Source organism: Geotrypetes seraphini, chromosome 4 (assembly GCF_902459505.1).
Source record: "Geotrypetes seraphini chromosome 4, aGeoSer1.1, whole genome shotgun sequence".
Lineage (NCBI taxonomy): Eukaryota > Metazoa > Chordata > Amphibia > Gymnophiona > Dermophiidae > Geotrypetes > Geotrypetes seraphini.
The window spans coordinates 319,232,143-319,248,800 of record NC_047087.1 but is presented as its reverse complement, the minus strand read 5'-3'; the positions used below and the strand labels follow the sequence as shown (position 1 = coordinate 319,248,800).

The following is a 16,658-nucleotide window of genomic DNA, read 5'->3' as shown; positions in this document are numbered from 1 at the left end:
CAAACAGGTCCACTTGCGGAGTCCCCCAGCGGTCGAAGACCTTGAGTAGGACTCTGGAGCTGAGTGACCACTCGTGCGGCTGAAGAAGCCGACTGAGTTTGTCTGCCAAGCAGTTCTGTTCCCCCTGTATATAGACCGCCCGTAGGAAGATGTTCTGGGAAAGCGCCCATTCCCAAAGGCGCAGAGCTTCCCGGCAAAGGGGCCAAGAGCCCGTCCCACCTTGCTTGTTCACATAATACATGGCCACCTGGTTGTCCGTTCGCACGAGGACTACCTGATCGCGGAGCAGGTGGCAGAACGTGCGAGCCGCCAGAAAGATGGCGCGAAGCTCCAACACATTGATGTGACAGCGTCGGTCCTCCGCCGACCACAAGCCCTGGGTCCGCAGACCGTCGAGGTGGGCCCCCCCACGCGTACTCCGAGGAGTCCGTGGTGAGAACCTTGCGATGTGGAGGGACGAGAAAGAGCAAACCCCCGGAAAGATTCGAAGAGTCGGTCCACCAACGGAGCAAGTGTCTCAAAGAAGGAGTCACCGCTATGCGAGACGAGACCGGATCGCACTCCTGACGCCACTGCGAGGCTAGGGTCCACTGAGGAATTCTCATGTGCAGCCTGGTGAACGGCGTGACGTGGACTGTCGAGGCCATGTGGCCCAGAAGCATCATCATGCGCTGGGCCGACACCAGCGGCATTTGACGGATCAGGCGACCCAACCGCACCAAAGCCTCCAACCGCGGAGGAGGAAGAAAGGAACGTAGGCGAACAGTGTCCAGCACTGCGCCTATAAACTGAAGTGATTGGGCCGGGCACAACTGGGACTTGGGAAAGTTCACCTCGAACCCCAGTCGTTGAAGGAAGATAATAGACTGTCGGGTCGCTGAGATAACCCCTTCCCTGGTCGGGGCCTTGATCAGCCAATCGTCCAGGTAAGGGAAAACCTGAAGACCCCGAGACCTCAGGGCTGCAGCGACTACCACCATACACTTCGTGAAGACTCGAGGGGACGAGGCCAGGCTGAATGGGAGAACTCTGTACTGCAAGTGCAGCTCGCCCACATGGAACCGTAAGAATTTGCGGAAAGCGGGATGCACCGGGACATGGGTGTACGCTTCCTTCAAGTCCAGGGAGCACATCCAGTCTCCCTCCTCCAAGAGGGGATACAACACCGGAAGGGACAGCATCCGGAACTTCTCCCGGACCAGGAATTTGTTGAGCTTCCTGAGGTCCAGAATGGGGCGCAAGTCCCCCGTTTTCTTTGGGACCAGAAAGTAACGGGAGTAAAACCCCCGCCCCCGCTGGTCGGAGGGTACAGGTTCCACCGCCCGAAGCCTCAACAACGCCCTGGCCTCGGCTAAAAGTACGGGGAGCTGGGTCCGATTGCATGGGCAAGCCCCCGGAGATTGTTCCGGCGGTGTAGTGTAGAAGTTGAGCGAGTAGCCCTCGGAGACGGTCCGGAGCACCCAAACGTCTGATGTTATCTCGGTCCAGGCCGTGTAAAAGGACCGGAGACGACCCCCAATGGGAAGGGGTCCGGCACGCAGGCGGAGGGGGGCCGGCCCCATCCGCCCATCCCGTCAAAAGGACGGCGCAGGCTTGGCAGGACCCTGCGGTGGAGTCTTAGTTTGACCCCCTCTGCCCTGTCGAGGGGGGCGCCTAGGCGGTGGCCGTGAAAAAGCCGGGATAGACTTTTGAGGATACCTCCTCGGGGGAGGCCGGAAGGATTTCTGCGGCGTAGCCCGAGGCTTCGGACGGACCAAGGAGGCCAATGAGCGCTCCTGCTCCGAGAGCCGTTTGGTCGCCGCCTCCAGGGACTCATCAAATAATTCGGACCCCACGCAAGGCAAGTCCGCAAGGCGTTCTTGCAGGTTTGGGTCCATATCGAGGGTGCGCAGCCACGCCAGCCGGCGCATGGCCACCGCAAAGGCCGCCACCCTCGATATCAACTCAAACGTGTCATACACCGAATGAAAGAGGTACAACCTCAGTTGAGACAGGGTTGACACGAACTTGTCGAAACCCTCCTTGCGGGAGTCCGGCAGGGCCTCACGATATAGTGGCAAATCCCTTATCATGCCACGCAAATAGGAAGAATAGGTAAAGGCATAATTCAATGTCCTAGATGCCATGAAGGAATTGGCATAGAGGCGACGACCAAACTTGTCAAGGGTCCGACCCTCCCTGCCTGGGGGGACCGCCGCAGTAACCCGGGAGGGTTGTGTCTTTTTGAGGGCAGACTCTACCAGTAGAGACTAGTGGGAAAGTTGGGCCTTTTCAAACCCCTTAGGTGGTATCGACCTGTACTTGGACTCCATCTTAGATGGCACCGCCGCGACTGTAAGAGGGGAAGTCAGGTTCCGAAGCAAGGTCTGAAGAAGGACCTTGTTTAAGGGAAGCCGAGGGGACTCCCTAGGGGGAGCAGGGAGGTCCTGCTCCTCGAGGTACTCCTTGGTATATTGCGACCCCGCCATGAGGTCAAGTCCCAAGGCACGCGCCATGTCCTGAACAAAGCTAGAAAAGGAGGACTGCCTGGCCGGCGGGGAGGGGGTTCTCGACCTCTCCGCCGAACGAAAGGGGGAGGGCTCGTGAGAATACCGGGGCTCCCTCCCGGACCCCGAGCCCCATGAAGCTAAATCCAAGGGTCTAGAGGGGGTCGGGGAACGTCTCCGACTGGAAGAGCCCCTAGGAGATGTCCCCGGGGTCCGAGGGACCGAGGAACGCCCCCTTTTCCTCGGCGAAGAGTCCCGAGAACCCCCTTTCGCAGGAGAGCGGATAAGCCTCGGGTTATCGAGCCGAAGCTCCGAAACCCTCAAGGCTGGGCCCCCGAGCGGCGAAGAGCGACTACGTCTCCGAGGAGAGCCTCGCGAACGCTTCGGCTTCCTCGGGCGACGTCTCGCTCGAGGCCGGCCCGAGGGCGAGGAACCTCGGGAGGACCTCGAGGAGGAGGAGGAAATCCGTCTCACCCTGCGCACCTTGTCTCGGGGCCGAACGCTGCTCTCAGGCGGGGCCCCCGAGGTCGAGGGCAAGGTCGGGGTCGGCGGTGCCCCGGCAGCCGAGACTGAAGGAGTCGAGACCGAGGTCGCCGAGGTTGGAGCCCCCGAGGCCAAAGCAGTCTAGGTCACAGCCCGCTGCAATTGCTCGATGGCACCAGTAAGCTCCGAGGAAATCAAGGCTCGGAGCAAGTCCTGGAATGCCGGGATCCCCACCATGGTAGGCAGGTCCGAGGCCGGGGGATGCTCCCTGGAGGGCGACCTCGGTCTCGAGTATTCCCTCGGGGCATGAGTGGCCTGAGTCCTGGGCGGGGCCGAGGACGACCCGCCCGCCGCAGCGGAACCCGAGGATGGCTTCTTCGACGACCTGGAGTCGGGGATGGAAAAGAGGACTTACCCGAGGCAGGTTTCGTCGGGGGCGTCTGCTTCAAAGTCGAGGTCGAGGCACGCGGCGACGCCGAGGGCGCCGAGGCCGAGGTCAAGGCCGGGGCCGAAGCCAAAGCCGACGTCGAGGCCTTCCCGGACGCGGAGTCAACAGAAAAAAGGTCCGCCATCCTGGCGCGACGTCGACGAAGGGCTCTTGCCTGGAGAGTGGAACACCTATCACAGGAATCAGTCGGGTGATCCGGACCAAGGCAGAGCAAGCACCACCGGTGGGGGTCAGTGATAGAAAGCAACCGCTCACACCGGGTGCATTTCTTGAAGCCTGTCGAGGGACGGGACATGAAAAAGAAGAGGCCAGGAGCAATCGAGGTCCCGCGGCCGCGGCTCTCAGGAGCCCCCGGAGCCAATGAAACAAAAACTTTTTTTTTTTTTTTTCCCGACGAAAAAACGACGGACTAAACGAAAAAACAATAAATGAAGCACAGCGACCAAGCTAACGAACCCAGACGCGGTGTCAGAAGGCTTGAAAACAAGAGCACAATTTCCACAGGGCTTCTGGCTCCGCGGAAGAAATTGAACTGAGGACCACGAGGTGGGATGCGCCCTCTAGTGGGCAAGAAGGCATGCACATGCGTGGTGCAGTGTAGCAAACTTGAAACTTCAATCAAGTTTGCTTGAAAAGCTGTCTGCGCTGGGGCTCCGTAGATGACGTCACCCACATGTGAAAATATCATGCCTGCTTGTCCAAGGATAATTTCAGATTACTGATTGTAATATGTGAAGGCCTAGATGTATTATTGCTTCCTAGAGTAACTCGAGTGCTCTGGAAACCAGTAAGAAATTTTAGATGAACCTAATTCCCATATACAATTTACATGTTAGGAACAGTTCAATTATACTGGATAATTTGATTTTTCTGTAGTACTACAAAAGCCTCAGGACTGCACCTAAAGAATGTGCTTTCAGGTATGATTGGTTTAGAATTTTTAAGAGAGAGCATCCACTGGCTAATCCTCTGCCCCCACCAAACTACAATGATTGCTCACTACTAGGAATAAGCATCCCAAACTCACCCACCAGAAATCTGGTAGCTTTAAACCCTCCCCCCCCCCCTTTTCATCCCTCCTGTTGGGCACTCTTTCTGTGCGCGATCTCTGCCAGTTTAAATCCCATATCCTCCTGGTTATGATTTATCGGTTTGAGGAACTGTGAACACGGGATGATTTGTCACAGAAATTGATGATTTGTCCAGAAATTGTGTTTTATGTTTGTGTGAAATATTTCTTGTAATCTACCTTGAACTGAACGGCTGAAGTGGAATACAAATGGTCAGATTAGATAAGAAAACAAGATCCAGATGTGCTGTACAATTGCAACTCATTTGCGTCAACGCCAAATTCCAGATATGGCAGTGCTGATATGGTACACTATACCCCCATAAATTCGCAAATGACTGACCAATGGAAAAACAACTTTCATTTTGAAAGTATGTTACCGGCTCTGCCAAAATAAAGTCAGGGGAAAATTCACAAACCACACTCTTCCGCCTCTGATTGTCACCAGCAGAGCTACTAAGGAACTCCATGGAAAGACATGCCAGTTGATCGCCCACCGCCACAGTAGCAGAAGCAGCGAAGTTCTCGCCCAAACTCTGGCAATCTGGCACACTGGCAATCAGGGTCTCCCCAAGTGAAATCTACCTGCTGCCACCCAGAGACCAAGTCTACAACTGACCAGAGCTGGTCCAATTTATAGGGACCCCCACTGAATCAACACTGGCAGGAGCAAATAGGGCACTTTTAAAACCGTTCGTGGTCAGCACTCATTGCAGCAGAAAGGTACTTTTTGTTGTTGTTCTTTTTTTTCAGCCCCTGCAGCCCTCTCCTGCTTCCGAACTGCTCCTAAACTGCATCCAATATTCATGGGTTTTCAAAGTTCGTGGGTGCTCCTGGAATGGAACACCCGCAAATTTGGGGGGAGCAGTACTGTATATAGTTGCCATATATTTTACAGTTGGAGCTGTTTTTCCACAGGTGCAGGAACCCTCTTTATCAAAGGACTGCATACTTTCAGATAAAGCAGCTATTTTTTGGAAGTTTCAGGTGAACATAAGAATATAAGCAGTGCCTCTGCTGGATCAGACCATAGGTCCATCGTGCCCAGCAGTCCGCTCACACGGCGGCTCATCAGGTCCAGGACCTGTATAGTGATTCTCTATCTATACCCCTCTATCCCCTTTTCCTTCAGGAAGTTATCTAATCCCTTCTTGAACCCCAATACCATACTCTGTCCTATGACACCCTCTGGAAGCGCTTTCCAGGTGTCCACCACCCTTTGGTTGAAGAAGAACTTCCTAGCATTTGTTCTGAATCTGTCCCCTCTTAATTTTTCCGAATAGCCATGTCCCCTCTAAGTCTCTGCTTCTCTAGGGAAAAGAGCCCCAGTTTCTCTAATCTTTCAGCATATGAAAGGTTTTCCATACCTTTTATCAATCGTGTCGCTCTTTTCTGAACCCTCTCGAGTATCGCCATATCCTTCTTTAGGTACGGCAACCAATATTGGATGCGGTACTCCAAATGGGGGCACACCATCGCCCGATACAACCGCAGGCTAACTTATTTCGTTCTGATTGTAATACTTTTCTTGATAGCACCTAGCATTCTATTCGCCTTTTTAGCGGCCGCTGCGCACTGTGCCAACGGCTTCATTGTCTTGTCCACTATTACCCCCAAGTCCTTTTCTTGGGTACTTTCACCCATTACCAGCCCTCCCATCGTATAGCTGTGCTTTGGGTTTCTGTTTCCTACATGCAAGATTTTACATTTCTCTACATTAAAAACTTCATCTGCCATCTCATCGCCCACTCTCCCAGCTTGTTCAGGTCCTTTTGTAATCTTCGCAGTCCTCTTTAGTCCTAACACCACTAAATAGTTTGATGTTGTCTGCAAATTTTATTACTTCGCACTTTGTCCCAGTTTCTAGATCATTTATAAATACATTGAATAGCAGCGGTCCGAGTACCAACCCCTACGGAACACCACTCGTGACCATCCTCCAGCCCGAGTAGTGGCCCTTCACTCCTACCCTTTCTACCCGCCAACCAATTTTTGATCCATCTATGTACGTCTCCTTCCACCCCATGGTTCTTCAGTTTCCGCAGTAGGCGTTCATGGGGTACCTTGTCAAAGGCTTTTTGGAAATCTAAGTATACGATGTCTATGGGGTCCCCTTTGTCCATCCGTTTGTTTATTCCTTCGAAGAAGTGCAATAAGTTCGTTAGGCATGATCTTCCCTTGCAGAAGCCATGTTGACTTGTTTTCATCAGTTTATTCATTTCAAGATGCTCATCAATGTTGTCTTTTATCAGCGCTTCCGCCATCTTCCCTGGCACCGAAGTCAAACTCACTGGTCTGTAGTTCCCCGGGTCACCTCTCGATCCTTTTTTAAAGATGGGCGTAACATTAGCTATCTTCCAATCTTCCGGGATCACGCCTGTTTTCAGGGATAGATTACAAATCTGCTGTAGTAGTTCCGCTATTTCCTCCTTTGGTTCTTTCAATACCCTGGGGTGGGTTCCGTCCGGGCCTGGAGATTTGTCACTTTTTAATCTATCTGCTTGTGTACATCCTCAAGGCTTACCTCCATGGATGTTAATTTTTCTGCTTGATCTCCTTCAAAGATTTTTTTCAGGTTCCGGCACGATGGATGTGTCTTCTTTTGCAAATACTGACAAAAAGAACATGTTTAGTCTATCTGCCACTCTTTTCCTATCTCCGTCATCCAGCGGTCCCACCTCCTCCCTTGCCGGCTACCTCCCCTTAACATATCTGAAGAACTGCCCATAAGGCTCCCCACTATCACCAATCCTGTTCAATCTATACATGTCTTCACTAGGCCATGAACTATCCATAGTTTATTTAAAATTTGATTACACGCCTATCAAAATTCCAGGCGAAAGTACAATATTAATTAAAAAAGGGGTACAATAGTTTAAAACACAAATATCTTCAAACTAAGGACAAACCATACAGATTATACATGGAAAGGGGGGAGGAATTACAATAAAGTTATGAAAGGAAACATAAGGAACAAACACAAGGAATGGGAAAACACATTATGCTGCTGAATTTCTGTTAAAAAAAAGAAAAGAGACTGGACGAGTCAAGAAGCTAATATGTCAAGAGTACCTGGCGTCCCTAGATATCTTTAGAAAGAAAGGAGTATCTAGAATTCAAAGGCATCTTTGACTAAATAACACTTTAAGGCGCCTTTGAATTTCTCTAAATTGGTTTCAGATCTAATGTGTAAAGGTAAAGAATTCCAGATTGTGGGAGCTGTTACAGAAAATATTGTTGTACGGTGAGTGCCAATTATTTTCAATGAGGGTACAAAACGAAGATGTTGGTTTGAGGATCTAAGTGTCTTAGATGGTTCACGAAGATAATCAATTTATCTATAAAGGCTGGTTCGTGTGTTTTATGTGTTTTAAATATTATCAGGGTGAGTATATATGTTATTTTATGGGGGATGGGGAACCAGTGTGCCTTTATCAACAATGGATTTACATGCCTTTTATGGAAACATACATATACGCTAATGACTTCACAATTATCATCCCCTTCTCTACACTATCGACTGAAACTAGACACTTCATTTCATCTGTCATTGATCACAAAAAACTTCAAACTAAAACGTAACCCCGAAAAAAACAAAATATTCATGGCCACCCCAACGAACAAATACAAAGTACCATCAATTAGCTTACAAGGGAGAAACTTTCCTATTAACCCCCACCATAAAAATCTTAGGAGTGACCTTAGAACAACAACTTTCATTCGACGCCCACACCAACATCTTAGTAAAAAAATGCTTTTACCTTTTATGGAAACTACATACAATATAACCATATTTCACTTTTGCATCGTTCAGACTGTTAGTACAATCACTAATCCTAAGCTCACTGGATTACTGCAACATCATTTACCTAGGATCCTACAAAAAAAAAACAACAACAAAAAACCTACCAAAAGATTGAGAACAATCCAAAACACAGCCATATGACTGATTTTTGACCTGAAAAAATCCAACCACATCACTCCATATTTCAAAAAACTGCACTGGCTACCAGTAGAGGTTAGGATAATTTTCAAAATCGGTTGTCTATGCTTCAAAACATTATTTGGTACTGCACCCACCTACCTTCTGAAACACTTTGTTCTCCAAAACAAACTCTGCCTCTCACACAGAACACTACTATTCGCCTTTCCGAATCCCAAAGGATGCCAATTCAAAAGATTCCTCGACAAGACACTTTCCTTCCATTTTTTTAAATTTTTTTTTATTGGCATTTTAAGATATGAAATATAACATTAAATATAACAGAAAGGAAATTTTACAGTACAGATAATACATACATATTAAACACAGATGCATAAAGGATAAACGAGCATCAATGTAAACTAATCTAATATAAATTTAAACCATATGAAAACAATTCCTATGGAGACAAAGATATTAAGGTATAACTAATCTAACAATATGAAAAACATTAGAGTTTAATATTGTACCAACGTATAAACCAGTTGAAATGTATCCAAAATTCAGGCCTGAGAAGAAATATTTGTTATTGGTGACCATATTTTATTCGTTTTAAAGCTCTTATTAGTGAGGAAATTAGCTTTGCATTCATAATTATGAATCATCAGGACCATAGCCCACCAAAAAGAGGTATTTAACAGTTGGGCAGATCTCCAGTGTGATAAAATCATTTGTAAAGTAATAGCTATTAGAATGTCAAATAACTTGGAATGCCATTTATCTAGAGTATCAGGCAAAGCAAGAGATTGAAAGAGAATAACATCAAAAGATAGTTGAGAGGAAATAGGAAGTATGGTACATATGGTATTCCGGAAAGATCTCCAAAATGGTTGAACAATTGGAAAATCATAAATCATATGTTTAAGGTCACCTAAGTTGCTGTTACAATACATTAGAATCCGTTAGATGAGCCCTATGCAATCTGCTAGTAGTCCAATATGCTTTATTGAAAAAAAATATATATAATGATTGCATTAATCTGGTAGATAGCATAGGACGCTGTGTATATTTGAAAAAATATATTCATTGGTCATCAGATCCCGATCAGGAAGATTCATAGGTCCAAATTCATTTAGTACATGCAATAGAAATCGATGATATAAAAAATTTATAATAAAGTGAGGTCGTATGGCCTTGAGTAATTTCTAATTGACAGAATTCCATAAATTTGGATATACTAATCATTCAGAAGATCACTGAAAACCTATTTATTTGATAAATTTGTTTAAACTTCCTCAAACGATTTCCTCTACTTGAATGCTCCTGCCTTCTGATATATATTATGTTACACGTCAATTTGTTTAATCCTACTTTATGCTCTTGATGTAACTTTGCTGCATTCCTACAGCCTCTCTCTTGTAAACAGTCTTAAACTGAAAGGTATGACAGAATATAAATAAAGCTAATATTATTATTAAAAATCTGCTTATCTCGGGGGGGGGGGGGGGGTGAGTGGGATCTGTGAGGTTCGTGGGAGCTAAAACAAGGATCTCTGCAGACCGAGGCATGCGGTTAAGATCCACGAGGTCTGAAGCCAGCAAAGGTATAAGTCAGAAAAAGGATCTCGCAGACCACACAAAAATAAAAGTGCTTGGTCTTAAAAAGAAAGTGGCCTTGTCATGGGGTCCACACAGATCCTTGCTTTTAATTCCTGTGGACCTCACGGATCCTTCTGAGGAGGTAAACTGACAGTGGCAGTGAGAGTAGGTGACCTCCCCCCTTCCAAAAGCCCCCTAGTGATGCACAAAAGAGACCCCCCCTTTTCACTCGCTAATTACCAACAGCATTTTAAAAAGCCCTCCAACACCAAGCTCCCCCCTTCCAATCCCCCTGACCATTCTCACCACCCCAAAACAAAATCCTGGTGGTCCGCTCCCTCCTGCCTGAAGGGCTGCCTCTTTAAAATGGCAGCCCATCCTCTTCCCGGTGCATTCTGGGATGCACTGGGAGGAGCCTTAGGTGCCTGAGCCAATCAGGTCCTTAGGCTCCTCCCAGTTCATCCCAGAATGCACCAGGAGGAGGATGGGCTACCATTTTAAAGAGGCAGCCCTAAAAATTGGCTCACCTAACATCAACACCAGAAACCTTTTCAACCTAGTTAACAATCTCTACGACACACAGGCCTTTTCCCACACTACCTCAGACTCCCTCCCATCGGCTGACGCACTGGCGAATTACTTTAACAACAAAATCATTAACTTGAGATCCAAACTGCCAGCCCCCACTTCCAATCATTTGAACTACCCAGTGGCACAATACAAAGACGAACCTAGGGTAGACATGTCCTGGAATAATTTCATCATTACTACCTGGGACCAATTCTGCAAATTTTATACGAAATATGCCGATGCCTACTGCAAACTAGACAGCTCCCCTCCAAATATCATGAAACTCACACCTGTCACCTTCAAAGCCAAATTATATAACTGGATTTCCTCTCTCTTACTGACCGGTACATTTCCCGAGAATTTAGGTCAGATCCTGATCACTCCGATCATAAAAAATCCAAAAGAATCCAACAAGCTGCCATCAAACTATAGACTTTAGCTAGCAACCCCCTATTCGTAAAGCTGATGGAAGGCCTAGTTAACCAGAACTTAGTAAAGCACTTGGATAACTTCAGCATACTAGAAGAGAATCAGTCAGGGTTCTGCTCAGGTTTCAGCACTGAAACAGTTATAGCCTCTCTATTAGACCTCCTTCACAATTTATTCAGCCAAGGCTCGAGTGCACTAGTTCTACAACTTGATCTAAGCAGTGCCTTTGACTTAGTCAACCACAACATTCTAATCAACTGTTTGGAGTCAATCTATTCTATATTGTAACTTATCGCTGACTGTCTAGCGCCTCTTATTTGTACTTGCTTTCAGTGTATTTGTATTCATTGATTCTATTTTGTAACTTATCGCTGACTGTCCAGCTCCTCTTGTTGTAAACCGCCTCGAACTACCATGGCTTTGGCGGTATATAAGAAAATAAATTATTATTATTATTATTATCATCTCTCCTGCCTGATATTCCACAAAAGGTACGGAGTGGCCCCTTGAGCTGGAAAGTGTTTGACCTAAACCCCCCCCAACCCATTATGTCACCAGGATTTTGTTTTGGTGTGGTGAGAGTGGTCGGGGGGGATCAGAAGGAGGGAGCTTGGGGTCAAGGGGTTTCCCGGTTTTGGGTCCCCCTGCCATCAGGGCTGCAGGGATTTTTAAAATGTTGTTGTGCCTGTGTTGAACTGCAAGGTAATGGCGGAATAGAAATCATTAATGTAATGTAATATGTTTGCACAACACACACACAAACACAACAGTTACTGGCAAGTTGAAACCAGGGGGGGGTGTCTCTTTTGTGCATTGCACCACCTACCATCACTGCCACTGTCATCTTATCACCCCCTGCAGTAAGATCCATGAGGTCCACAGGAGTTAGAAAATGAAGATCTGTGCAGACCCCATGCCAAGGCCACCTTCTTTTAAAGGCCATGCGCTTTTAGTTTTGTGGGGTCCGTGAGATCCTTTTTAACTTCTACCTTTTCTGGCTGCAGACCTCACGGATCCTAACCACTTGCCTGGGTCCGCAGAGATCCTTGTTTTAGTTCCCGCAGACCTCGCCGACCTGCCCATCCCCAAGGTGAGCACATTTGTAAGGGCATGCGGGTTAAGATCTATGAGGTCCACGTTTTATCCAGTCCCGAATCTTTCTTCCTCCAACCAGGTAGAAGACTGTAGTCTTTTTGCTCACTGTTGAGGTCCCCTCTATGGAGGTTTTCAGGTAAAACCGATTTACATCACCATGCCATTGTGTCTGCCTTTTCACCCCACATTCTTCTATAGAAAAACCCCAACCAAGTACCACCTCTTCTTCAAACCTACACCCACTGTAAACAGTGGGAACTACATCTTCGAGCAGCTAGTTCAAGTTGGCAAGTAGCCTTGAGTAGATGGGCCATGGGAGGTGTCTTCTGCTCTTTCTGTCCATCTCTCATCAGGGTTGGCAAATGCCCTATGCCACTGTTGAAGGCAGCATAGCCCAAAGAGGGGAGGCCTTTGCTCATGTAACATGGGCTCTGTTCTCACAGAATTTGAGGCTCCTAGAAAGGTCTCTCCTGGATCATGATACACACAGAATGACACCCAAAGTCTTTGCACATATATATGATTGTTGGATTTGTTTATACAATAGAGATAGATAAAGGGATTTAGACAATGTACACAATCACATCTGCTGCATCCCTCCTCACATGAATTGCCCTATACACTCCCTTCCTCCTAGTCTCCTGAGATGTCTCTTACCTCGGGGGTGAGGTATCTGAGTATGATCTCTTTTCCTTTCTCTCCCAGCTTCTCATCAGGAGTAACTTCATACTCTGCCTGCAACACAGAGAAAGAAGAGATTCCAGTAACTGTACTAGCATGCAATGTGTACAACCTGCCTCAGGAAAGGGCAGCAAGGACCACTAGCATTCACATGGCCAGTTTACATGAAGTGATTAAAGTAAAGCATAATAGGAAGATAAACATTGCAGAAAAAAAGAACAAACAAGGAGGACAACAGATCTTCTAACAGGGTTCATTTGGCTTTCCAAGAGATGTTTACCAAGTCTCTTCCTTCTAACTCCAGCTTCTGCACTCTTGCAACTTACCAATGTCTGTCTCAGCTTCTACCAGATACTCAGAAGCCATAGTTTTACATTTTTGAAATTGCAATGATCTACTTCTATTTCCATAAAACAAAATCCAAATGCAAATAAAATGCAGAACATTAGACTGTATGAGAACAGAACAGGAGTTTTTGGATCTCTGAGCCTCGGTGAATGTGACATAAGATTACCTACAGTATTTAGAAACAGATTCACAACTTGGATCCTTTCTATGGTGTTTGAATGCAGCATCAGTACTGGTTCAGTTTCCATAAATCCTGTCAGGAATACCTAGAGATATATTTGCCATCAAGGGCTCAGACTTCTATAAAACATTCACAGTCATTTTTTTTAAATTATTCTTATTAAATTATAATAAATTTAAAGAGATTTGGGGGCCACTGATGAATTATTGTAATGAAGGGGTAAGGGTGGGGGGATTTCTGATCTTTTTTTAAATGTTTAGATCAGTAGGAAAGGATATTTTGTATGATTACATTACAATACATTAGAGATTTCTATTCCGCCATTACCTTGCAGTTCAAGGCGGATTACAAAAGAATTAAGGTTGGTCTGTTACAAAAAGAGAACAGTGGTCTGTTACAAGAAGAGATCAGTGGTCATGACTGGTGAAGAGGGCGGGTATTCTCAGAGAGTTAAGAAGAAGATAGGAGGAATGAGGTAATCGTGATGTTAAGACTTAATCAGGGATTTCTTGAAGAGTATGGTCTTTATTTCTTTTCTGAATAACCTGTAGTCCGTGGTTGTTATCAGCAGATTGGAGATTTAGTTATCAAGTTTCACTGCTTGGGTGGCTAGGAGGCCGTCGTAAAGTTTTGTTTTTGTTTTTTTTTAATTTCAAATTTTCTTTTTATTAAGAAAAGAAGTATACAAAGAAGTAAACCACAATCCGAATACAAAGAACCAGGAACAAAGTAAAACACCAGACTAGAGGGTCTACCGCGTGGTTTCTGCGCGGAGACAAAAGATACTCAGTAAAAGCCAAGAAGAGCCCACTCCCCAAACCCCCCCACACCCCCCAAGCACTCCAGTGTCAGAAATTCAGAAGGGCACTTCGGGCACCCGGAGACAAATTGTCCCAGACCGGAGCCCAAACCGCTCGGAATTTCCTCCATTGACCAGGGCCACTCTTTTTAGTATCCAAATATTCATACTTCAGCAAAGTAAACAGTTCATTTTTCCACATTGTGAGGGTAGGCACCTCGGCCTGCCTCCATAACAAGAGGATACATTTACGAGATAACAAAAAAGCCTTCTTCAGCAACAGGGAATTACCCCTAGAAAGTCCCAAAGAGGTAAAGTGATAAAAAAGGAAAACCTTCGCTCCAAGGGGAAGTCGTTTCTTTAAGATCGTCTGTAGTTGAAGGCCAACAAAAGACCAGAAGGTTTGTATTCTGTCACAGGACCAAAACATATGCAACAAACCAGCAGGGGCAGCACGGCATTTAGGGCATTCAGCAAGAGTTGCAATACCAGCCACCAAGGCCTTATATGGGGAAATGTAAAGTCTCAACAAGAATTTGTAGTGCTGTTCTTGCAGTACCACCGAGCGAGTCAGTCTCGGAAGATGTCGCATGAGGAGTCGCAAATCCTCACCAGTGATCTGCTCAGTAGAGGCAAGGTCCAGATTCCAAACATCAGCCATAATTCCAAGGTGCCGAAAAACTGCCCAAGCTGATCTGATGAAAGGAGAGACTCATACTGGTCGAACGGGGTCGTAAAGTTTTTTTCGTTTAATTTCTTTGATTGGCGGGTGAGTGAATGGGGTGTGAGATTTTCTATGTCTGGTTGAGGTATTATGGATATGTCGGTTGTTCAGGTAGGTTGGGCTGTCACCATTTATGGTTTTAAATAGCGTGCAGTAAAATTTGAATAGTATTCTTTCCTGGATTGGGAGCCAGTGTGAGCTCATGAAAGCTTCAGTAATGTGGTCGTGTTTTTTTTTTTTAGGGAATAGATGAGTCTTAGTGCTGTATTTTGGACTGTTTGCAGTTGTTTGATCATTATTGCAGGGCAGGGGAGATAGAGGATGTTGCAATAATCCAATATACCTAGGATAAGGGATTGAACTATGAGCTGGAATTGTGCTCTTTCAAAAAATTTGCGTATTTGTCTTAGGTTTCTCATTACGGCGAAAGATTTCTGAATTGTTTTGTTTATTTGTGATTGAATGGTGCAAAATCTGTCTATTGTCACTCCTAGTTTCAGGGTGTTTTGAATGGGGTAATTGATCGAGTTGATTTCTATGTTGGTAATAGTAGGGGTTTTGTTATTTTCGAGAAGGATGAATTTTGTTTTGTCTGGGTTGAGTTTCAGTTTGTGGTCTTCCATCCAGTTCGCTACTGTTCCAGAGTTCGGTGTAGAGTGTCTGTTATGGTGGTCTTTGGTTGATCAAAAGGTATGAGGATGGTGAAGTCATCTGCATAACTGTAGGAGGTTATGCCTAGTTTTTCCATATACGTTCCGAGGGAGGCAGTATATAGGTTGAATAGAGTAGGAGACAGAGGAGATCCTTGTGGAACTCCACAGGGGTTGGACCAAGATTCAGATTTTTCTTTATCTGATTTAACTCTGTATGTTCTGGATTTAAGAAAATCCTCAAACCATGAGAGTACCGTATTTTCTCGCATATAACGCGCGCGTTATACGTGGTTTTTACATACCGCGCATACCCTTGCGCATTATACGCATGAGCGCGTTGTACTAATTTTTTTTTACATAGTTCCCCCCCGACGTCCGATTCACCCCCCCCCCCACAGGACCACTCGCACCCCCACCCCGAAGGACCGCTCGCATGCACCCGCATCCCCACCCCGAAGGACCGCTCGCACGCACTCACACCCGCACCCCCACCCTGAAGGACCCCACAGCCTCCCGACCCCCCCCCCCATCATGTAGAAGCTCCTACCGGTGTCCTGCTGATTCCTCTTGGCGGTCCCGACACCCGACACGATCGGGGCAAGAGGGAGCTCAAGCCCTCTTGCCCCAGCCAACCGCGGCAACCCCGACACGATCGGGGCAAGAGGGAGCTCAAGCCCTCTTGCCCCCCTGACTCCCCGACACGATCGGGGCAAAAGGGAGCCCAAGCCCTCTTGCCCCGCCGACTCCCCAACTCCCCGACAATATCGGGCCAGGAGGGAGCCCAAGTCCTCCTGGCCCTGGCGACCCCCTCCCCCCGCTAGTTGTTCGGGCCAGGAGGGAGCCCAAACCCTCCTGGCCACGGTGACCCCTTACCCCCACCCCGCACGACATTACGGGCAGGAGGGATCCCAGGCCCTCCTGCCCTCAACGCAAACCCCCCTCCCCCCAACGACCACCCCCCCCAAGAACCTCCGACCGCCCCCCCCAGCCGACCCGCGACCCCCCTGGCCGACCCCCACGACACCCCCACCCCCCTTCCCCGTACCTTTGTGTAGTTGGCCGGACAGACAGGAGTCAAACTCGCCTATCCAGCAGGCAGCCAACGAACAGAATGAGGCCAGATTGGCCCATCCATCCCAAAGCTCCGCCTACTGGTGGGGCCTAAGGCGCCT

General features: G+C 47.2%; 1 protein-coding gene across 4 annotated transcripts in view; it reads right to left on the bottom strand.

Annotated features, from left to right (window-relative positions):
• The window catches only part of GRK5 (G protein-coupled receptor kinase 5), a 331,566-nt gene that overhangs the window by 170,892 nt on the left and 144,016 nt on the right, over positions 1-16,658 (bottom strand). For all 4 annotated transcript variants that reach the window (XM_033940660.1, XM_033940662.1, XM_033940661.1 and 1 more), the window contains exon 4: positions 12,758-12,835. In XM_033940660.1, coding sequence (XP_033796551.1) covers positions 12,758-12,835 — 78 coding nt within the window. The remainder of the gene's footprint in view (positions 1-12,757; positions 12,836-16,658) is intronic.